The sequence below is a fragment of the Cherax quadricarinatus genome, chromosome 27 (assembly GCF_038502225.1).
Source record: "Cherax quadricarinatus isolate ZL_2023a chromosome 27, ASM3850222v1, whole genome shotgun sequence".
Classification (NCBI taxonomy): domain Eukaryota; kingdom Metazoa; phylum Arthropoda; class Malacostraca; order Decapoda; family Parastacidae; genus Cherax; species Cherax quadricarinatus.
Genome location: NC_091318.1, coordinates 29,105,598 through 29,130,718, shown reverse-complemented (window position 1 = coordinate 29,130,718; position 25,121 = coordinate 29,105,598). Strand labels below are relative to the sequence as shown.

General features: G+C 39.2%; 1 protein-coding gene across 1 annotated transcript in view; it reads right to left on the bottom strand.

The window, feature by feature from the left end:
- Positions 1-25,121, bottom strand: part of LOC128691159 (uncharacterized) — a 42,231-nt gene continuing 17,110 nt past the window's right edge. Inside the window, exons 4-5 of the mRNA XM_070089199.1 lie at positions 23,713-23,810; positions 1-2,097 (exon numbers count right to left, since the gene is read on the bottom strand). Of these exons, the coding sequence (XP_069945300.1) occupies positions 2,045-2,097; positions 23,713-23,810 (151 nt within the window). The 3' untranslated portion in view covers positions 1-2,044. The remainder of the gene's footprint in view (positions 2,098-23,712; positions 23,811-25,121) is intronic.

Here is a 25,121-nt window from a genome sequence, read left to right as displayed (position 1 = left end):
TTTGGAAAAATATTGCAATTTAGTTTTCAGATAATTTAAAGATACAGTAGTAGTCAAACTGTTATTTATGTCAATGTCACTGTAAAAATAAAGACACTTTGCCATGAAAAACAAGGCAAGAACTTAACAAAGTTCCTGCTCCTTTACACAGTATTTAATCCTGTATCAATAACCAAATGAGCATGGATTCCTTCAGTCAACATAAACATGTATACTTTCAACATTCACAACACAAAATATCAGATGCATTTCCTCAAAGCATGCATATAGCCCCTTGCTGCAATAAAAATAATAAAACTGAATAACAAATTACTGCCATAAAGTACATCATTGCAGCATCAAGCAGGCAGATGCTACTGTTTAAACCTTGCTATCACATTTATTGAACAAAGCAACATTCTACTTTTTAATGCAATCAAATAATAAAAAAACTAACCCCCCTCCCCCTTGATAAGACCTTTTTTTATGTAACAAAAAAAATGATACCACCATCCATATATAGGATTCCTTGGACACTGTCACTACAGCACCACTTATTCTAACAAACATTCTTAAAATTCAAAATTTTCAGCTTTACCATTTACACTATTTTTCCTTTTATCTTTTCATGTTTCTCTACTTCTAATTCTCTCTTGCACATTACTGATGATGCATCCCTTTTTTTTTTGTCTTAATCTTAAACACATGGTGACTATTTAACATCTGTGGAAGTCAACCAACATGCAATTATTCATCAGCAAATACCATAAACATTAGTTCTGAGTTGCTGATACTCTAAAGGTATGAAATCAACAAATGAAATGTTGGAGATGATTCTGCACACACACACACACAACCCCTATGAATGCAAGAAAGGGCATACATGTTACAGGCATCTTATTATTAATTAGTAATAGCTAGATATCCCATGGTGTATTGGACAGCACACCTGCTTGGCAAATGAGATTCCAGGTTCGATTCCCAGACATGATGGAACACTAGTAATGTTCCTTTACTGCATTAACCCATGTCCTGCCAGCAGTAATTAGAGACTTTGGTGTAAACGGGAGTGACTTATAAGGGTAATGAATAGCCAACATAACTGACCAACTACCCAGTCTTTCTAGGCTATTCCTCAACACCAGTCCTCCAGGTCACTAATTGTGGATGATGGTTGTGTTGCCAGAACTTGTACTTATTAAGCAAATTCTCTGCCTAGTTGGCATCACAGACTGCCATCCTTAATACACGAGGGATAACCACTATTAACTAGTAATTGTTATCCCGTCCGCTACTATTTCCATAGGAGGAGGTGCATGGTTGATGATGGCTCTGACTCCTATTGCTATCTCCAAAATCCCTCCTATCACCACTAAAACCTTTTCTATCACCATTATAATCCTTTCTCTCATCACCATGATCCCTCCTGTCATTACCATAATCCTTCCTCTCACCAGTGTATTCCTTCCTATCTCCAGTGTATTCCTTCCTGTCTCCGGTGTATTCCTTCCTGTCACCATATTCTTTTCTGTCTCCACCATAATCCTTCCTTTCAGAATCATATTCCCTTCTGTCACCCCCATATTCCCTATTGTCTCCACCATACTCTCTTTTTTCACCACCAAAAGACCTTTTGTCTCCACCGAAGTCCCTTTTGTCACCACCAAAATCTCGTCTATCGCCACTGAAGTCCCTTCTATCACCACCAAAATCCCTTCTCTCACCACCAAAACCCCTTCTATCACCAAAGCCTCTTCTGTCACCTCCGAATCCCCTTCTATCACCAAAACCCCTTCTGTCACCTCCAAAGCCTCTTCTATCACCACCAAAACCTCTTCTTTCGCCAAAGCCCCTCCTTTCACCATCATAGCTCCTCTTATCACTGCCATAATCCTTCCTTGAGCCCTCATAATCTCTCTTAAAACCTCCATGGTCCCTTCTTTCACCTCCAGAATCCCTGTTGTTATCCCGGTTGTATTTACTGTCACTGCCATAACCTCCTCGTCTGTCGCTTTGATAGCCACCTGTACTTCTTCCTCGGAAACCTCCTCGAAATCTGCCACGGTCACCTCTCTCTGCTGGCATAATTGGTGGGTTTGGTAGTGGTTTTCTGCGGTGCTAGATTGGGAGATAAAAAAAATTAATAAAAATAATCGAAATCTGACATTTTACTAACAAAACATTTCCTAATTTGTTTCAAGAAATTCAATCAAATAGCTCTCAAAACAATACTTAAATATAATCTAGGTATTTTAATAGGGTGTTAGAATATTTATATATTTTTTATATTTTAGCATTTGTTCTCATAATTGATTCAATGGTTTGATTTACTGTATATAAAGGCTACAAGGTTTAAATTAAACCAAGGGATATAATAATGGTGTCAGTGGGAGGTACAACTGTTTGAAAACAAAGACAGTACCAAGAATATTAAATTATAAATTAAGATTTGATACATATTTTAAATACAAGGGCAACAAATATACAATGTGTCCAACAGATAGGACCTGTTTTATAAGATACAGTCACGTAAGATTTGGGGCAGGCTCTCAGATGGCTCCCAAAAACTCTCAAGTCTTACCAGTGAAGTAAAAACAGGAAACTAACCCACTTTTACCACTGAGAATACAATGACCTTGGGACTCGTTAGCAAAATGATAGGACATGCAGATTAAATAAATTAGCTGGAGGAACTGAAAAAATAAAATTTCAGGAATTACAGCAATCAATACAAGACGGTTTAGCCAATGTAAGAAATGCCTTGAAATATGAAGAAAAGCCAGATGAATATCTAACCAATATGACAAAAACTAAGACTGTAGCTCATGCCATGACTGAGTGACTGCAACAATGGAAATATAAAAATTAAAAAATAATTTAGAAACAGGGGAACAAAAATGCTTCTGAAACTTGAACTTTATGGATGATTTTAAAATTTATAAGACAATTAGAAAATCAAGAACTCGGAAGCATGCAAGAAAGTATCCTCAAATTTGACACACTGTCTTGGCTATGAAAACAGATAGGGTGATGGGTAAAGTAAGATGTTAACCTTTTCACTGTCAAGACCCTTGCTCACAAACTTGCTGTCAATGAAAAAAAAAAAATCTTATGAAATGATAGAGAATCTTCCCAATGATAATGACACCAGAAGTACGAAATTTGATGGAAAACTTAGGGAATTACGCTCTCACAAAGTTAGCAGTCTCGGGGATATTGACGCATCAGCGATTTTGCCCACTTTGAGCCTTATTTTCAGCCAATTCAATCATTCCAGTTGCCCAAGCTCATAACTATTTCACTAGAACTCCATTTGTTCTATCGATTGAGTACAAGAAACCACTCATTTACTGATTTCAACTACCCAATAAAGTGATCAGAAATTGTAATTTGGCCAATTTCATACATAATTCAAGTAAGGCCAATTTCAAAATAGGGGCCAGAATAAACAATGCAGACATTCCTAGCACTAAAATAACATTTTCTCTGTTCATTAGTCATGTCTCCAGGCCCCTTTTATATTATGCTTGCTTTCCATTTTGAATTTATATTCACACAAAATAGAAGATTTATTGTTATGTAGACTACTGTATTATTGTAAAAATGGCATAAATAATATCAGCACATTTGTGAAAGAATATAAGACTCACCAGTTGACGTGTATTGGATGCATGGTGTAATTTGTTTACTCTTAAACATCAGCAAAAATCGAACATTTCCACTACTCTGAGCTCAATTTCAAGGTACTTTTATTCCGAAAACCGTTCAACATCATCTCTACAGGTCTCCCTCAACATTCACGTTTTCAACTTTCACGGGTTTCACACATTCGCGAATTCCCAACCGCCAAATTCCCAGCCACCAAATTCCCAACCGCCAAATCATATTTAAGTTTCCCGCCACCCGCGAGTCCCTACTACCCTCCCTCCGACCCCCGCAACTGGCAGCCAGCCCTCCCACCACTCAGTGTGGTGAGTGTTTTGTTTGTTCATTATTTGCTATTAAACTACAGAATAAATAATGTAAACCCATTCATGACTGCATATTGGAATGGCTATTCAGACAGGTATTAGACGGTGACATCATGTGTTTACTCTTGAACACTGCAAAGAATTAAACATTTCTGCTACAGCTAATAATAACAATAGTAATAATAATAATAATAAATATGATATAACTGAAGAAGGAAATTGTACAAAAATACGAGGGAGTGGTTGACACATCGTCAGTGTGACTTTGTTTATGCTGGAGTGAACATTAGTCTCCCTGCTCTTCCAAACATTTCACAATAATTCATTGTGTTTGGTGCTTGTAGATTGAGTGTGACTGTAGTGGTAGAGGCAGTGATTGAGGCAATGGTATTTAATAACATACATGTTAATAATAATACATATTATTAATAATATGTACTATTGTTATTAATAATATGTACTATTATTATTTATAACATATATGTTATTAAATACCACTGCCTCAACCGCTGAATTATTGTGAAATGTTTGGAAGAGCAGGGAGACTAATGTTCACTCCAGCATAAACAAAGTCACACTGATGATGTGTCAACCACTCCCTCGTATTTTTGTACAATTTCCTTCTTCAATTATATCGTAATTATTATTATTATTATTACTATTATTAGCAATAGCAGAAATGTTCGATTCTTTGCTGTGTTCAAGAGTAAACACATGATGTCACCGTCTAATACCTTTCCTAATAGCCATTCCAATATGCAGTCATGAATGGGTTTACATTATTTATTTTGTAGTTTAATAGCAAATAATGAACAAACAAAACACTCACCACACTGAGTGGTGGGAGGGCTGGCTGCCAGTTGCAGGGATCGGAGGGAGGGTAGTAGGGACTCGCAGTGGTGGAGTCTGTGGTATTTAATAACATACATGTTATTAACATACATGTTATTAAATAACATACGTTATTAAAGCATAACATGTATATATTTAGTACAATTTACGACGTTTTCATGTATTTTATGATTATTCATGGTTCAACAAGTTAAGGAAGCAGTATTGTAATATATTTCCCTACAATATATTGGGGCACCAAACATTCACGGTTTTTCAACATTCGCGAGGCTCTTGATCCCCTAGCCCTCGCGAATGTTGAGGGAGACCTGTATTTCTGTAATATAGCTTTCAGTCTATCAAATGAGATCAAGAAAACGAGAATACGACTGTAAATACCATACGAAAATACATTGCAAAATCAGTGTTTTAAACCAATAACATGGTCGGAGTTTTTTTTCCTCATTATGCACTGCATGCTGCAGGATTTTTTTGTACTGCGTACACTGACCACTCGGACCCATTCTCTCATATGTAGGTCTACCAGCTTTCTCCCGCTAGATCTGAAGCTGCTACAATTTTGGCGTAGTACTATGGCACCAACACTGGCTTGTAAGCCATAGTACTCGGCACCAACAGCGAAAGGGTTAAACTCCACACCCTAGGAGAGATTCAGTTGAAGAAAACAGGGGATCAAGTGAATGGAAGAGATAATGAAATTCACTTTTCAAGGAATCAACACCGATAGTTAACAGTTCTGCTGATAATTATACAAGTGACTTTATTTTAACACATTGGCCGTTTACCACCGAGGCAGGGTGAAAACGTATCAGTTAATTTTATACGTAATGTAAACTGAAATATTGTCATTTAACTGAGGAATTCTTCAAACCTATAAAAAAAATGCCAGAATATGAAAATTTCAATAGAAAAACATAAAAAACTAGGTAAACAAATGTGTAAGATGACATTCGCAGATGCAGAGCATCTTCACACCATTAAAAAAATTTTAATAACAGATTCGAAATGTATTAGCAGATAAATATCACCTATAAGGGTGTCAATCGTCATTAAAACACAAAATAGGCAGAAAAGTGCTTGATACAGTAAAGTAAAGGAAAGTTAACAACCAGCAATGAACTAAACTTGATGTGTTCAAAATTAGGGGTGCAGTATAGATTGAAATACAAGAAAACAATGGGTGTAGTTATAAAGGTGCAACAGCAAAAAAATGGCAGCTTTATACAAAGTACTAAAGGCAGCATTTAATGTTCAAGCCCTATAATGAGAGTTTAAATCTTTAGATCAATGTGAGTGACTAATGCAGCAATCTTATAAAAAGCTGTTTAGCTGAAAATTGATAACCAGTTAGCCTAACCTCCCTTATCCTGCCATATCACAGTGTACAATCTCAGCACATCAAAAAATATAATGCATTTAAGTATTCTGTACAGTACATGTATTTTATTTGCAAAAAATAGAATACACAGGTATTCATATAAGGAAATTAAAAAACAGGTGTAATTGCAGTTTTGTAAACAATGTATTATACAGTGTTTCACATTATTCAAAACCTGATAAACATCAATGTCACTCAATGGCCAACTCCCATCAAGGCAGGATGACCCAAAGAAAACACATTCACCAACATTCACTCAACTGCCATCTTTTCAGAAATGTGCTAACATCACAATCATATTAACCCTCTGACTGCAACATCATCCCTCCTTCAACGTCCACACACTGCTCTTCACATCTCCAAGACACAAGTCTGCCCACACAAGCCTACTGGATGCTAAAGCCCCTAAACCCAAAAGCCTCTTGTACCCCATCCCTCCAACCATTCCTGGGACAACCCTTTTCCCTTCCGCCCCAGACTTAAACACCCTCAACCTATCTCTGCCTATCCACATGCCCAAACCACCTCAACGACCCCTCCTCAGCTCGGAATTATACCCTTGGTTACCCCTTATCACCTAAAATTTTAATTTATACACTCCAAAAGTTCTGTATGATACTCGCACCACATTTTGCCTTGAAACATGACATCTCCACTGCATCTAGCCTCCTTTTCACCACAGCATTCAAAACCCATGCCTCACATCTATGTAAAAGTGGATGTTAAGAATTATATTATTAGCCCTTTCAGGTTTGGAACTCTGATCTGAGAATTGCTCTCAGGGTAGAATAATAAAATAAAAAAAAATTCTCATGAAATGATAGAGCATCTTTTTCTACAGGTAATGTAACCAAAAGTAGAAAATTTGATGGAAAACTTACGGAATTATGCTCTGGCAAATTTAGTGGTCTCAGCGTTATTTATGCATTGGTGATTTCGCCCACTTTGAACCCTATTTTTGACCAAAATTCCACTGTTCCCATCAACCAAACTCATACCTATTTTGCTAGTATTCCTTCTATTCTATCGCATGAGTACAAGAAACCACCCATTTACCTATTTGAATACCCAATAAGTAATCAGTAATTTAGCCAATTTCACACAAAATTCAACAACAGACAATTAAAAAACAGGGTCCAGAATAAACAATGGGCCAACTGGGTCAGTGGCGAACAAGCCGGTCTGGAGTTTTATGACTCACTAGCTATGAGTTCAAATCCCTGCCCATACTACAATGTAGATATTCCTGGGGAAAAAAAAAAATTCCTCCGTTCATTAGTTATGTCCCCAGGCCTCTCCTATGTTATGCTTGCTTTCCATTTTGGACTTTTATTCACACAAAAAATAGAAGATTTACTGTTATGCAGACTACTGCATTATTGTAATAATTGTATATATAATGTCAGCGTATTTGTGGACATGTATTAGACCTACCAGTTGGACACGTTTTGGGTGAGTGACGTAATTTCTGTAATCTGGAATATCGGCAAAAATCGAACACTTTTGCTATACTGAGCTCAATTTCAAACCACTTTCAGTCCTTAAACCAATCAAAATCATTTCTATTTCTGTAATATATCTGCCATTCTACCAATGAGATCAAGATTATTATTATTATCAAAAAGAAGCGCTAAACCACAAGGGCTATACAGCGCTGCAGGGCAGGAAGGAAGCGAGGGTATCAGGTGGCAAAAGGGAGATAAGGGAGTAATAGGTTACGGAGAACAGCGGGGTAGTGGATGGTGAAAGGGTAGAGGGCAGCAAGAGATTGAGGTAGAAAGAGCTGAGGGGAATGCATAAGGTATCATCATCAGAGTTTGTGGAGTAAATCAGTCGTTGTCAAAAAGTCAATGAGAGAGTCAGGATTAAAGGAGGGTCCATCAGCAAGAAGGGAAGGTAAAGAGAGAGTAGTAGAGCGGAGACGACGTTGGAGGTAAATTCTGTGTGCTCGTTGATAGAGAGGGCAGTCTAATAGAATGTGGCTAATTGATACTGGAACTTGACACTGCTCACAGAGAGGAACAGGGTGCCTCTCCACGAGATCAAGAAACCTAGAAAATAACCATATAAATCATTCGAAAATACACTGCAAAATTGTCGTTTTAAACCAAAAACATGGTTACAGTTTTTTCCCCATTAAGCACTGCTTGCTGAAGGATTTTTTTATATGGTGCATACATACTGCATAGACTCATTCCCTTATATCTAAGCATAAATTTACTGCTCACAATTTACCCAAGTGAGCTGAGCTTATGGCGTAGTGCTACAGGCCTGACCCCGCACTTCAAAACCGTAGTACAACAGGACCCACCCCGAAAGGGTTAATAATGCCAATTTCATGAAAAATAATGGCAGTAGTTATTTCAATGAAGGTATTTACATAAATGTTAAAAAATTACTTTTTGCTGATGATACTGTGCTTATGGGAATTCTAAAGAGAAGTTGCAAAGGTTAGTGGACAAGTTTGGGAGGGTGTGTAAATAAAGTTGAAAGTGAACATAGATAAGAGTAAAGTGACAAAGGTAACAAACGAGTTATGTAAAGAAAAACTGGATAACACACTGGAGGGAGGGATTATGGAAGTGAATGTGTTCAGATATTTGGGAGTAGATTTATCAGCAGATGGGTTTATGAAGGATGAGATTAACCATAGAACTGATAAGAAAAAAAGGCGAGTGGTGCACCGAGGTATTTGTGGAGACAAAAAACGTTATCCATGGAGGAAAATAGGGAATGTACAAGAGTATAGTGATACGAACAATCTTATATGGGTGTGATGCATCGGTTGTGAATGCTGCAGCAAGGAGACTGGAAGCAGTGGAGATGTTGTGTCTAAGGGCATTTTTTTTTTTTTTTGTTAACAAGTCGGCTGTCTCCCACCGAGGCAGGGTGACCCAAAAAGAAAAAATCCCCAAAAAGAAAATACTTTCATCATCATTCAACACCTTCACCTCACTCATACATAATCAACTGTTTTTGCAAAGGTGCCCAGATACAACAGTTTAAAAGAATGTACAGTGGACTCCTGAGTTTTGTGATTAATCTATTCCAGAGAGTCAGCCTAATGGTGAAATTCACGATTGGCGAATCCATTTTCCCCACAAGGAATAATGTAAATCCAATTACTCCGTTTCCGACACCCAAAAGTATTAACAAAAAATAATTTTTTAAAGATTAAATATAGATTTACATACAGAAAACAATGACAAATAAATATAAAGCACTAATGAAATGGATAAATGAACATTTAACATCACACTTACCTTTACTGACTTGTTGGTATATGGAAGACAGGTAGGAGGGAGGGAGGCAAGTTTATTATGCTTCAATATGACGCTATCATCATCTCTACGGCTTATTTATCTATCACAATTCATCTAATATGACATAAACAATATTAATAACATAGAACCATGATATATACTCTAGAATGAATAAAATGTCATAATGTATGAGAGGAGTAAGTGGTGGAAGTGTTGTTGCTGGGTTCATAGGGGCCACTGAGAGAAGCCATACATGTTAGTGGTGGTGGTGGCGGCGGCAGCACAAGCCACCAACTATTCACACTTAACCAATATATGTAATTTATAAGAAATATTTACATTTTAATTTACAAATAAGTAAGTTTATTCGGGTACTATACACAAATACAGTTACACAGATTATCATACATAGCAGCGTATGTGTAAAGTACCTAGGATAACCCAAAAAAGTCAGTGACTTATTTCCACTGCCGTTCTTTTATACTTACGCTTTTATATTTACACTTACCTTGGAGGAGATGTTAGTTTAATTAGTTAGTTTGATGGAGGAGATGCTGGCAGAAGTTTAGGGTGGTGGAAGATAGCAAAGCGGCACATGTTCAGCAGCCCTATACACATCCAACAACATTGAAGAGATACTTTCATGTCGTTTTTCTATCGCTTAATCACTTAACTTAATTGCTACACTGCTAATTCTATACCTTATCGCTGGCTGGCACTATAGCCTTTATCGATACCTGCTGCTTTAGTATCTTACGTATCATAGAATCACTGAAGAAGGCACATTCTCCCCTCTCGCTTCCTCCTCCACTTTGGTACGAGTTTTTTCTTTGAATTCTATCGTTTCTTTCCTTCTTTACCAATGGGCTGGCACTAGGAGCTTTCTTTTGGCCCATGGTGGCTTATTTAGCAGTTGTAAACACAAAAAACAATCGATTATTATGAAATGTATCATATGAACCCGTAGGGTGATGTCACTCACTGGTAAACAATGGCACACAGAGTGTGAATGGTGTGGGAGACTGGCTTTGTGTGTGTGCTGACGGCGGACGCGTACCAGACAGTCGCCAAATCACGAGTACAATCACAAACTGTGAAGCTAAATTTTGGCCAAAAAACTTGCCGAAAGTCGGATTTCACGAAAGTCGTGGCCGACAAAACGTGGGGTCCACTGTATAAAGATATAGTATAACATATCCCTCCAAACTGCCAATATCCCAAACCCTTCCTTTAAAGTGCAGGTACTGTACTTCCCATTTCCAGTACTCAAGTCCAGCTATATAAAAATAACCAGTTTCCCTGAATCCCTACACTAAATATTACCCTGCTCACACTCCAACAGCTCGTCAGGTCCCAAAAACCATTCGTCTCCATTCACTCCTAACACACACACACACACACACACACACACACACGCACACACACGCACACACGCACACACGCGCACACATGCGCACACACGCGCACACACGCGCACACACGCGCACACACGCGCACACACGCACACACACGCACACACACGCACACACGCGCACACACGCGCACACACGCACACACACGCACACACACGCACACACACGCACACGCACACACACGCACACACACGCACACACACGCACACACGCACACGCACACACGCACACGCATGCACACGCATGCACGCACACGCACGCACACATGCACGCACACACGTGCATGCACGCTTGCTGAAAGTCCAAGGCCCTCGCCCACAAAACCTCCATTACTCCCTCCCTTCAACCTTTTTGAGGATGACCCCTACCCCATAAATATATGGAGAGAATTCATAGTGTGGAAATTAGGTATGGAGTTACAAAAAGTATTATTCAGATGGCTGAAGAGGGGTTGTTGAGGCAATTTAGTCATCTAGAGCAGATAGAGCAAAATAGGATGACTTGGAGGGTGTATAAATCTGTAGTGTAGGGGAGGAGGGGTTGGGGTCATCCTTGGAAAGGATGGAGGGGATAAGAGGTTTTGTGTGCAAGGGGCCTGGATAATCCAGCATGTATGTGTGAGCATGTTAGATAGGAATGAATGGAGATGAATGGTTTTTGGGACCTGATGAGCTGTTGGAGTGTGAGCAGGGTAATATTTAGTGAAGGGATTCAGGGAAACTGGTTAGCTGGAGGTGGGAAGTATAATGCCTGCACTTTAAAGGAGGGGTTTGGGATATTGGCTGTTTGGAGTGACATATAAACTGTCATATCTGGGCACCTCTGCAAAGACAGTGATTATATGTTAATGATGGTGAATGTCTTTTTTTTTTTTTTTTTTTTGGGGGGGGGGGGTATCACCCTGCCTCAGTGGGAGACAGCCAACATATTGAAAACAAACAAACACACACACGGTATAATTGCTTTTATTCCAATTTTTTAATATTTTGGTCTTCTAGTGCTATGTACAAAAACAGTGATTATGTGTGAGTGAGGTGAATGTGTTGAATGATGATGAAAGTATTTTCTTTTTGGGTCACCCTGCCTCGGTGGGAGATGGCCGACTTGTTAAAAAAAAAAAATAAATAAAATGAAGAGACTGAAGACAACTCAAGGAGTTGTGCTAAGGTTAAATATATTGACAGGTGGCAGATCTGAAGGTATGAAAAATTGTGGGTACTAGTACAACGGACACAGACATCACTTGCATTTACCATCATTTATAATAGATGTCTTGCCAGAAGAACACAGACATCAAGATTCAAATGACTTAGAACTGCAATATCACCAGCCCTCCTTTAGAGTGCAGACACTGTACTTACCACTTTCAGGACTCGTGTCCAGCAAACTGGCCTCCAACTTGTCTTGGCATGACCTTTACCCCTCTTTCCTTCCACTCCGGATTTATACGCCCTCTGTCATCAACTTCAGATCCATCTTTTCAAATATGACCAACTACCCCTCCTCCACCCTCAGAGCTATACTTTTCATAAAAATGCTGTCTTCTAATTTCCGTATTCCTAATTTGAAGCATAATATTCATATCACACAATTTTTCTCAAACATATCTCCACTGTTTCCAGCATCCTCTTTACTGTAATGTTTAAAAATCATGCCTCGCACACAAAAAGATGTGTTGGGCTTATACTCTGGTACTGTACATTCCTCTGTTTGCCTCCACAGATAAACTTCTGTGCTTCCACAGATGCCTTTACACTACACTCTTATGATACTTTAAAATATGCTAAAAGTTTGAAGCCAATAAGGAGTACCATTCTCAGGTTATTGTATGAAAACCTAGGAACAAACAACCTGTACAATCAACTCTAACAGAGTAGCACAAAGATAACACTTAAGCTCATACAAAATTTGTGAAACTTACGCGAGTTTTTAATCTTTTTCAGTTTTCCTTTAAGATACATATTTTTAGATTCTCTACCTACCCTTGTAAGGAAAAATTGCTGATTTTTAAAGAAGTTGGTTTTAGCATGCCTTCTAGGAACTACCAGACAAAGGTAGCAGAGGGGTTGAATTCAAGTAAAATATTGAAAACTAGCACCTACATAGTACAATATCAGTCTGAACCTCCTACACATGATACACTTGTGGTAAAAAATTAAAGCCAATCTGAAGTATTCTCAGAGTATTGCATGAAGCCAAAATCACTTCTTGGTCTATAAAATTTACCTAAGGGAACCTGTGCATCCCAATAACGAATTTTTCTCCAAGATACCATATAACAGCATGTTAAATCTGAAGTTGAATCAGATCATTGGATAAAAAGAATTTTTTTTTTTAGTGCCAGAAAAAGGTCTGGAAGATTACTAGAAAATATTTTTTCAATAGTAGTAGATTTCTGAAATGGAAACAGAGGGAGTAGATTGTGCTACTACCACTGGAAACTTTATAAAATTCTATGGCAAACTACCTACTGAAGATGGGACACTATGGGCTTAGGTCTGCTTCTGTAGTTACAAAGATACAGTACTTACATGCTACAAAATGCACTGGATGGCTACTGTTAGGTAGGAGACAACCACCGCCTTAAAAAGCTGTGTAGTGGATGCTTGAAACTGAGCCAGAACCAGTATTTCAGGCACATTTGTTTATGGCTTCAATTATTATTGAAGAGCATAGAGGGAAATCATTATAAGAAAGCAAGGTAACAATGTACCTCCATGAAGCTTTTGTCATTGTCTGTATAGCGGTCCTTGAATTCTTCTTCAAGCTCTTTCAGGAACTTAGGATCCAATTCAACCATACTACTTGATGAAGCACTGTCTTTAAGTTCTCTGGCCATTTTCTTAATATTTATGATCCTTTGGGAGACCAACAAGTAGAGAATCTGAGACTGGAGAGAGGGGGGAAAAAATTAAATACTATAGTATATTAATTAATTTTTATTTATTTTTATTAACACATCGGCCGTTTCCTACCAAGGAAGGGTGGCCTGAAAAAGAAAAACCATCATCATTCACTCCATCACTGTCTTGCCAGAGGCATGCTTACACTAGTTATAAAACTGAAAAATTAACACCCCACCTTCAGAGTGCTGGCACTGTACTTCCCATCTCCAAGAATCAAGTCCAGCCTGCCAGTTTCCCCGAATCCCTTCATAAATGTTACCTTGCTTACATTCCAGGAGCACGTCAAGTCTTAATAATCACTTGTCTCCATTTGCTATCTAGCACACTCACATACACTTGCTGGAAGCCCAAGCCCCTCGCACACATAACCTCCTTTATCCCCTCCCTCCAACATTTCCTAGGCCGACCCCTACCCCGCCTTCCCTCCACTACAGATTTATACACTCTCGAAGTCATTCTATTTTGTTCATCCTCCCTACATGTCCAAACCATCTCAATAACCCTTCCTCAACTCCCTGAATAGCTGAATAGTAGTTTTGGTAATCCCACACCACCTCCTAATCTCCAAACTATGGAGTCTCTGCACTATATTCACACTACATATTGCCCTCAGACATGACATCTCCACTACCTCCAGCCTTCTCCTTATTGCAACATTCACCACCAATGCCTCACACCCATACAAAAGCATTGGTGTAACTACACTCTCATACATTCCCCTCTTTGCTTTCACGGATAAAGTTCTTTGTCTCCACAGACTCCTCAGTGCACCACTCACCTTTTTCCCCTCGTCAATTCTATGATTCACCTCAACTTTCATAGACTCATCTGCTGACATGACCACTCCCAAATATTTGAATACACTCACCTCCTCTGTACTCTCCCTCCCTCCAATCTGATATCCAATCTTCTGTTACCTAATTTTTTTTTATCATCACCTTACTCTTTCCTATATTCGTTTTAATTTCCTTCTTTTACATACCATACCAAACTCATCACCCAACCTGTGCAACTTCTCTTCAGAATCTCCCAAAAGCACAGTGTCATTAGCAAAGAGCAACTGTGAAAACTCCCACTTTGTGTTAGATTCTTTATCTTTTATCCTCACACCTCTTGCCAACACCCAAGCATTCACTTCTCCTACAACTCCATCTATAAATATATTGAACAACCATGGTGACATCACACATCCCTGTATAAAGCCTACTTTTACTTACTGGGAAATAATCTCCCTCTCGCCTACGTACTCTAACCTGAGCCTCATTATCCTCGTAAAGACTCTTCACTGCTTTCAATAACCTGCCTCCTATTCGATACATTTGCAACATCTGCCACACTGCCTCCCCTATCCACCCTATTGTTGCCTTTTTCAAATCCATAAATGTCACAAAAACCTCTTTACCCTTACTTAAATACTATTCACCTATATGTTTCATTGCAAACACTTGGTCTACACACCCCCTACCCTCCCTAAAGCCTCCTTGTTCGTCTGCTATCCTGCTCTCCGTCTTACTCTCAATTCTTTCAATAATAACTACCACATACTTTACCAGGTATACTCAGCAGACTTATTCCCCTACAATTTTTACACTCTTCTGTCCTCTTTGCCTTTATACAAAGGAAGTATGCATACTCTGCCAATCCCTAGGTACCTTGCCCTCTTCCATACATTTATTAAATAAAAGCACTAACCACTCCAAAACAATATCCCTACCTGCTTTTAACATTTCTATCTTAATCCCATCAATCCCAGCAGCTTTACCTTCTTTCATTGAACCCACTGCCCCATGCACGTCCCCCACACTCACAACTGGTTCTTCCTCGCTCCTGTGTTATTCCTCCTTGCTCTATTAATAATACCTCTAATACAGCAACAACAAGGTCATTGGTGTCGAGTGTAGTACAGTATACATTGTACAGGCAAGTCTCGTTTAACATGGTTGGCAAAAAAGACCACAAACAGACTGTGGTTCTAGGTGAAAAAACATTAATATTTCACAATTTTTCCATGTTCTTGAAGACTTTACTAGCATTAAGCAATTTTTATTTTGTCACAAGATTTTTTTTTTTTTGGTTAAAAAGCATCAATTTAGAATAAAGGTGCCTAATCATACTTTTTTTTTTTTTTTACTTCTTAGGTGGCATGCAGGTTTGAAACAATATATTGTCTCAAGCTCAACAGTGTTGTACTTATATCAAGGCTTCCCTGTAGTGCCAATTATATTCTGCATATTAAATTTGAGCCTTGTATGTTAAATGGCTAAGTTTATCTACTGGTAGTGTGCGGTGATATTCAGAATTTTGCAACTAAAACAAGCAACCTGATAAAACTTAATTAAAATGAAAGCCTAATATAGTACTGTATAGTGAACTGTACTACATTTCATGAGGTGCTAAACCTATGGGATAATTCAGTGCAAGAAGTGACAGAATGACAAGCTCAATCCTCCATTTGCTGGCAATTGCCATAAATAAGTACAAGTTTTCTCAATATATACAACAGTACAACAATGCTTTTTAGAAGATGTCTGCATAATAGCAAGAGAGGAAATAACTTAAATAAAAATTTGTATTTCCAGACTCTACACAAACACCAACCTTAAAAGCTACTTATATGGCACTACTCCACCAATATGCAGGAATATGGTTATAAAAAAAAAAAAAAATCTTCGCTGACAGCAATTCCAGGTCACAGTCAACAGTTTCTAGAGATTGCTTTAACACATGGAACCGCAACATTTACAAAGTCCAGAATGGGTTTCGAGCTAGACTCTTAGCTCTGTTATCAATCTTTAAGAATCTCAATAAGAATTATAAAGAAGTGGTAGCCAATAAGGACATGGGAAACCTTAAGGCCAATGACAGTACAGTAATCTGTTTTCCAGCAGACTTACAGGAAACTGCATGTTCAGCAAGGCCAAATTTCAGTTACCTGTATATTGCTGTGAAAAAACGGAGCAAATATAGAGGACCAGAGTACAAAATGCAATAAAACCATTTAACATGCCAGTAGAGAGAAGCTAGGGGTAAAGGGAACCATATCAAAATATCTTGCATTCAAAGAATACAATTGTGCTACAATCACAAGTGCAAGGAAAATAAGGTTGGCTAACAAAATCCAATAAGATGTGCCAAAAGTCACTTATGATGTTACAGCAATTGTTCTCTCCAAGACTGAAATACAGTGGACCCCCACCTTATGATATTAATCCATTCCCAAGAGCTCATCGTATGCCGAAATTATCGTAAGGTAAATTAATTTTTCCCTATAAGAAATAATGGAAATCAAATTAATCCGTGCAAGACACCACAAAGTATGAAAAAAAAAAATTTTTTTACCACATGAAATATTAATTTTAATACACACAAACTGACACTTACCTTTATTGAAGATCTGGTGATGACTGATGGGATGGGAGGAGGGCAGAGTGTGGAAGTTGTTAATGTTTAGAAGGGGAATCCCCTTCCATTAGGACTTTAGGTAGCACGTCCTTTTCCGGAGTTATTTCCCTTCTTTTAATGCCACTAGGACCAGCTGACCATGGTGCAGCAACAGGTGACAGTGGTGCAGCAACAGATGACGGTGGTGTAGCAGCAGATGACTGGTGCAGCAGCAGCTGATCGTGGTGCAACAGCAGCTCACCATGGTTCAGCAACAGCTGGCTGGTGCAGCAACAGCCGACCGTGGTGCAGCAACAGCCGACAGTGGTGCAGCAACAGCCGACCGTGGTGCAGCAACAGCCGACCGTGGTGCAGCAACAGCCGACCGTGGTGCAGCAACAGCCGACCGTGGTGCAGCAACAGCCGACCGTGGTGCAGCAACAGCCGACCGTGGTGCAGCAACAGCCGACCGTGGTGCAGCAACAGCCGACCGTGGTGCAGCAACAGCCGACCGTGGTGCAGCAACAGCCGACCGTGGTGCAGCAACAGCCGACCGTGGTGCAGCAACAGCCGACCGTGGTGCAGCAACAGCCGACCGTGGTGCAGCAACAGCCGACCGTGGTGCAGCAACAGCCGACCGTGGTGCAGCAACAGCCGACCGTGGTGCAGCAACAGCCGACCGTGGTGCAGCAACAGCCGACCGTGGTGCAGCAACAGCCGACCGTGGTGCAGCAACAGCCGACCGTGGTGCAGCAACAGCCGACCGTGGTGCAGCAACAGCCGACCGTGGTGCAGCAACAGCCGACCGTGGTGCAGCAACAGCCGACCGTGGTGCAGCAACAGATGACCGTGGTGCAGCAACAGATGACTGTGGTGCAGAAGCAGCTGACCAAGGTGCAACAGCAGCTCACAGTGGTTCAGCACCAGCTGACTGTGGTGCAGCAACAGCCGACCGTGGTGCAGCAACAGCCGACCGTGGTGCAGCAACAGCTGACCGTGGTGCAGCAACAGATGACCGTGGTGCAGCAACAGATGACTGTGGTGCAGAAGCAGCTGACCATGGTGCAACAGCAGCTCACAGTGGTTCAGCACCAGCTGACTGTGGTGCAACAACAGCCGACCGTGGTGCAGAAACAGTTGACGGTGGTGCAGCAGCAGCTGACCGTGGTATGATAGTACATGTTTCTCACCCTTTTTACCACAGGGTTGGCACTAGAAGCTTTCTTTGGGTCCATCGTGGCTTATTTAGCAGTTACAAGCACTATAAACAATGGCATAATACAAAATGTATCGAATGTATGCATGCAACCGGCCACCCTGGCTTGTAAACAATGACAGCAGGGAAGCTGAGGCGCTCAGGATGGACGGACAGGTTTGGGACGAGTCATGTTGGTCAGAAACAGCTGACGGTGGTGCAGCAGCAGCAGCTGATGGTGGTGCAGTAACAGCAGCTGACAGTGGTGCAGCAACAGCAGCTGACTGTGGTGCAGCAACAGCAGCTGACGGTGGTGCAGCAACAGCTGACCGTGGTGCAGCAGCAGCTGACCATGGTGCGATAGTACATATTTCCCACCCTTTTTACACGTGATTGCTTGAGAGATGGTATCTCCTGCTATCTGTTTTTTGTTTATCCACACCAATAACAGTCTCTCAACATCTTCGAGTACTTGCAATCTCCGTTTCGAAAACAAACTTGCACCTTTTGCAAAAACAGCTTCCTTGATTGCCGTTTTGTTGGCCACAATAGTAGCGATGGTTGATTGGGGTTTGGAATACAACCTGGCCAGCTCCGAGACACGCACTCCACTTTCATACTTAGCAATTATCTCTTTCTTCATTTCCATAGTAATTTTCACCTTTTTTACTGCACGGTTGGCACTAGAAGCTTTCTTGGGGCCCATGGTGACTTATTTTGCAGGTACAATCACTAAAAACGCTGTGATAATATGAAATGCATCGATTGTATGCGTGGATGCAACTGCACTGGCTGGCTTGTAAACACTGGCACCCACGGGGCAGCGCCACACTTGGGACGCCCGAGACGAATCGCGTGAGGTGAGTTTTTTAGCGTGAGGCGAGGCAAAATTTTTGCGTTAAAATGTATCGTATGGTGGATTTAACGTAACGTGATGCCATCGTAAGGTGGAGGTCCACTGTATGTACTCCTATAGTTTGATTGCAGTCATATGGCAAACCGTATAAAGGTCCCCAACATGCTGTCGGGAAAATACTCCATTTTCTTCAAATAGCCACTGTGGGTTATTATTAACCCTTTCAGGGTTTCTGACATACTAGTATGGCTTACGCACCAGGGTTTTTGACGTACTAGTACGCCTAAATTCTAGCACCCTCAAATCTAGTGAGAGAAAGCTGGTAGGCCTACATATGAAAGAATGGGTCTATGTGGTCAGTGTGCGCAGTATAAAAAAAATCCTGCAGCACACAGTGCGTAATGAGAAAAAAAAAACTTTGACAGTGTTTTTGGTTTAAAACAGCGACTTTGCACTATTTTCGTATGCTATTTATTATGGTATTCTAGTTTTCCTGGTCTCATTTTACAGAATGGAAGACATATTACAGAAACTGGGACAATTTTGATTGGTTTTACAATGAAAAGTGCCTTGAAATTGAGCTCAAAGTAGCAGAACTCTTCGATTTTTGCCAAAGTTCAAAAGTAAACAAATCATGCTACACGTCCAATATACATCAACTGGCGAGTCTAATATTCTTTCACAAGTGCGCTGATATTATTTATGCCATTTCTACACTAATGCTGTAGTCTGCGTAACAGTAAATCTTCTATTTTTTGCGAGAATAAAAATTCGAAGTGGAAAGCAAAAGAACGTAAGAAGGGCGTGGGGACATGACTAATGAACAGAGGAAATGTTATTTTAGTGCCAGGAATGTCTTTCTTGTTTATTCTGGACCCTATTTGGAAATTGGCATCTTTTGAAATTTGTGTGAAATTGGCAAAATTGCTAAATTCTGACCACCTTATTGGATAGTTGAAATCGGTAAATGGGTGGTTTCTTTACTCATTCGATAGAAAAAATGGAGTTCTAGTGAAATAGTTATGATTTTTGTCGACTAGTACACTGGAATTGGCCAAAAATAGGGCTCAAAGTGGGCAAAATCACCAACGCGTAAACATCGTCGAGACCACTAACTTTGCGAGAGCATAATTTCGTAAGTTTTCCATCAAATTTCATACTTTTGGTGTCATTATGATCGGGAAAAGATTCTCTATCTTTTCTTAATTTTTTTTTTTTTTTTTTGAAAATTTGTCAACCCTGAGAACAAGTCTAGGAGAGGGCCTGTCGACCCTGAAAGGGTTAAAGCCAACCTATAAATATTATGCCATAAAGATATTGTTAGTACGTATATACAAACACAATTTATTATTATTTAGTACAGAGAAAAACTAGCCCATACAAATAATTAAATTTCTTATAACTCTCTCTCTATAATTTACTGAAAATAGCCCAAGGTCTGAATGTAATATGCTGATGTATGAGGCCATATAGATATGCACAAATTATATTCATAAGGGGTCAAAGTCAAACTTTTCTCTTAATAGGCCTCCAGAAGCATGAAAGTCCATGCCTTAGTTAAACTAGTAACACCGAATTATATTAATATGCTTTTCAATAAAATTGTTTGGCAACACACAAGCTTAATAATCAGTCAGAAATACAAACAAGCTTGAAGTAGAACAAAACAGAAAAACAATCTGATCCATCACCCATCATAATGAAATGTGTCAACAATCTATCTCAGCCCAGTAGAGGCACACCATACTCTCAGCTTCTCTTAAAAATCAGGATGCACTATCCATCAGAATTTAAGGTGAAAATTTATTATTTATGTTACCTTTGTAGCCATAAGTATTGTATTAAACAACACATCACTACACAAATAACCCGCACATTGAAGGAGCTAACGACGACGTTTCGGTCCGACTTGGACCTTTTACCAAGTCACAATGTGCGACTATGTAAATGGTCCAAGTCGAACCAAAACGTCATCGCTAGCTACTCTCTTCAATGTGTGGGTTATTTGCGTACTGTTCCAGTCACGGTATTGTGCCTTTTTTTGTTATTTAGCACGTCACTACATCCACCTACAATTGCATTATCTATTTTATCTTTTACAATTTCAAGATCTAAAAAATTTACCATTCTGGGGAGAGGGAGGGTCAGACATACATAACCCAGCTCATTTTAGACAGTTTTTTGATTAGACACTATTTTCAAAACCGTATCGTCTTACTTGACAGCCATCTGTACATACATATACACGTATATGCACGAAAAACAGGGACTATAACATGCTCACACTTGTAAGAACTATCTACACTAATACAATCACAAACTACAGTTTTTTTCTTCTTACCTCATTGGCCATCTGCCAAGGCAGGGTGACCCAAAGGGGAACACACATTAACCAACATTCCTTCAATCACTATCTTTCCAGAAGTGTGCAGACATCACAATAAGATTACCATCTGACTGCAACATTCCCAACCCTCCTGAGTGCAGTTACCATCTTTCCATTTCTCCAGGGCTCAATCTTAGCTATGCAGTTTCTCTGAATCCCCTTCATAAAAGTTGCCCTGCTCACACTCCACAAGCATGTTTAATGCTCCAACCTCTTATATTCTCTACCTTCAAATATTCCTGAGACAACACCCCCTCCCACAATGCACCCCAGACTGATACACACTCTTCGTGAACCTATTCCTTCCCATCCTCTCTGCATGTCCAAACCAATTCCTCAACCCCTCCTCAGAACTCAATTACATCCTTGGTCATCCTAATTTCTAGGCTGCAAATTGTGTGTGATATTTACACCACGCATTGCTCTCATGGGAAAAAATGGGTAAGAATTCTTCCTTCATAAACCATGCATAACATCAGAGGAGACTAAAATGCTGGGAGCAAGAGGCTAGTAACCTCTTCTCCTGTATAAATCACTAACGAAAAAAAAAAAGTTTTTCTTTTCAGGTCACCCTGCCTTGGTGGAAGACAGCCAGTGTATGGGAGGAAAGAAAAAAAAATGCTCTCAAACGTGGCATCTCGGGTGTGTAGCCTCCTTTTTGACGCAGCATTCAAAACCAATGCCTCAAACCTATACAAGTATTGGTTCCACTTTTTCCTGGTGTTCCTTGTTTTTTCTGCTTCCATAAACTTTCTTTCCATAAATACTTCAACACACCACCCACCTTTCTCCCTGCCCCTTCACCCCTCATCTTTAATAGACATTTGCTGCTGATATGTCCACTCCCAAATATCTAAACACATTCACCTCTTCCATACTTCTTCCCCCAATCTGATATTCAGTCTATCACTGCCTACACTTTTTGTTACCCTCCTCACCTTGCTCTTTTCTAAATTCATTTTTAATTTCCTTCATTTACATACCCACTCAAATTCAGCTACCAACCTTTGTAAATTATCTTCAGAATGCCCTAAAAAATCTGCTTCATTTATTAGGGGATTGTGAAAACAAATTACGAGGTTAATGGATGAATTTGAGAGGGTGTGTAAAAAAGTTTTATTAACTATTATTAATGTAAATATTATTTTTCAAATACAGAGAACAGTATATTGTTTTGTCACTAACAAGGAAAGGTAAACCAAACATCAGTGGCACATGCTTGACTGCAGTGTATCAGCTGTTCACCCTGTGATGTTACGTGCAAACATACTATTTATACAACCAGTCGTGGAAACCAGTTATAATTATTTTTGTTACAATTACCATTAGTACTATGTTCAAAAGGAAGTGCTAAACCCACAGGGGTCATACAGCACCTGGGAAATAAGAAGAAATTAGGTTTAATTCAAGGCAGGGGAGGGTAGATCCAATTTCACTGACTAAGAGCTCCAATTTTTTTTTTTAAACAGCTATTTCCCAATGAGGTACTGTGGCCCAAAAATAGAGGGGAGAAACATTCACACAATCACTTTCTTGCCAAAAGTGTGCTGAGATCACAGATCAGATGTCCTTCCAAACTTTAACATCCTCACCCCTCCCCTTCAGAGTACAGGCATTATACTTCCCATTTCCAGAACTCAAGTCCAGTTAACCAGTTTCCCTGAATACTTTCATGTTACCCAGCTATATTCCAACAGCATGTCAGTTCATGAAAAACACTTTGCCTCCATTCATTCTGACTGAATGCATTTGCACAAGCCTATTGGATGTTCAAACCTATACCCCATAAACCTCTTTTACCTCCCCTTCCTCCACCCCAGATTTATATAACTTAGCTATCCTATTTTGCTCTTTAAGTGCCCACACCACCTCAATGACCCTTCCATTTTTCTTTGATGAGGAACAATGTGAAAAGGGGTGAGAATACAAGTGAAAATGTGGGCTTAACTAAATGTCTAGCAGGAAAGAGTACCTGGTGTACTGTACACAGGTAGGAAACTACACTAGTGCCTTAAACTGCACATGCTTACATTTAAAATATTCAACAAAAAAGTGCAGCTACATAAGTGCATCACTTACTAATCATAAAAAAATTACAATTAATTTTGCCATACAGTGACATTAATCACTTACATTCTTCAGTAATAAGTTTTTCAAGAATTAGTCCATAAAAGCCTTCTGATGAAGCTTTAAAATGGCTGATACTGGCTCTTCCAACTGGTTCAAAGACCCTGAAAAACAAAAGTAATATAAATTTTCAATACGTGGAAAATCATTTTTCCCCTTCACAATTACTTTCTTTTATCTCAATTTATCATCATTAGTCCAGTATAATTTTGCCACAAAGCAAAGTCCCAAAAACAGAGATATGAAGAAGGTAGAGTGATTAGGTACACTGCACTGGAAAACAGTGGTCAATAAATTATGAAGTCCCAAGTGAACTATAAGGCAACATGGGGTACATATAGTACAGATACAGTGTATGCAAGGATTGTGGACAGGTGCAGGGGAAAGAGAGGGAAGGAAAAAAAAAAAAAAAAAAAGCTAGTGTGCCTGACACGTACACGAAGCCTACAAAGTGAGGTGTTGTAGAAAAAATGCAATTATCAGCAGAAGTTTCAGTAGCAATACAGCAAGTAAAACTGAGTAACAAGTTATTAAGCATTTTGAATTACCGTAATATAAAGCATCTATTAAATTTCTTGAAAAGTCTGACACACAAATGTTGACTAAGGCCAAATGAAAGAATAAAGACAAAGTATACTTCTGACTTCAGCAAAATGAAGACCCAAAATGGATAACTCATATATACGTTTAACAATTCAACACTGATAGCATAGTGGAAATAGAACATCAAAGAACCTTGGAATGTAAGCATATGGATATATACAAACAAATTTAGAAAGGATACAAATTTATTTGTAAAGTTTAGCCATGAAGCTTTAAATCATAGCATCTTTTAGATCGATAGCATTAAAATAATGCACAAATAACTGTTGAAAAATGTTCCCTTAACCCCAGGAATATCTGTCCAGGACAGTCAGGATTATAACAGGCCAATTTTTGGAAGTTACTTTAGGGTGAAATGTTTTTTAATTTACTAGATAATACTTTGTGGTACAGTACTCAATTTTTCTAAGATATCCTATGTTGATTTTTGTCTAGCTACAATAACATTTACCATCACCTTTGAGCTAATTTCTTTAAAACTCTTCAGGCTGCCCAGAAGATTTTTTATTTTTTTTTTCCAAAACTTATGTCCACCCTGATGAAACACATACATACAGCAAGATCTTGGTATTCATGGAAGAAAGGTCACTGGCTTGACGTTATATAAGGATAATAATTTACAGTACTATGTGCATAGTGTACACTGTTTACTTTTGATGGCTAAACTTCACATTTCATTAAAACATGTACATTACTAACATTTGTACATATACAGAATTATTTGTTTTATCTTCACATGTCTTGCACACTGGCTGTTTTTTTGTGAGAACCATGAATACTAAATTTATTCCTAGTAATTCCCTAAGATAATA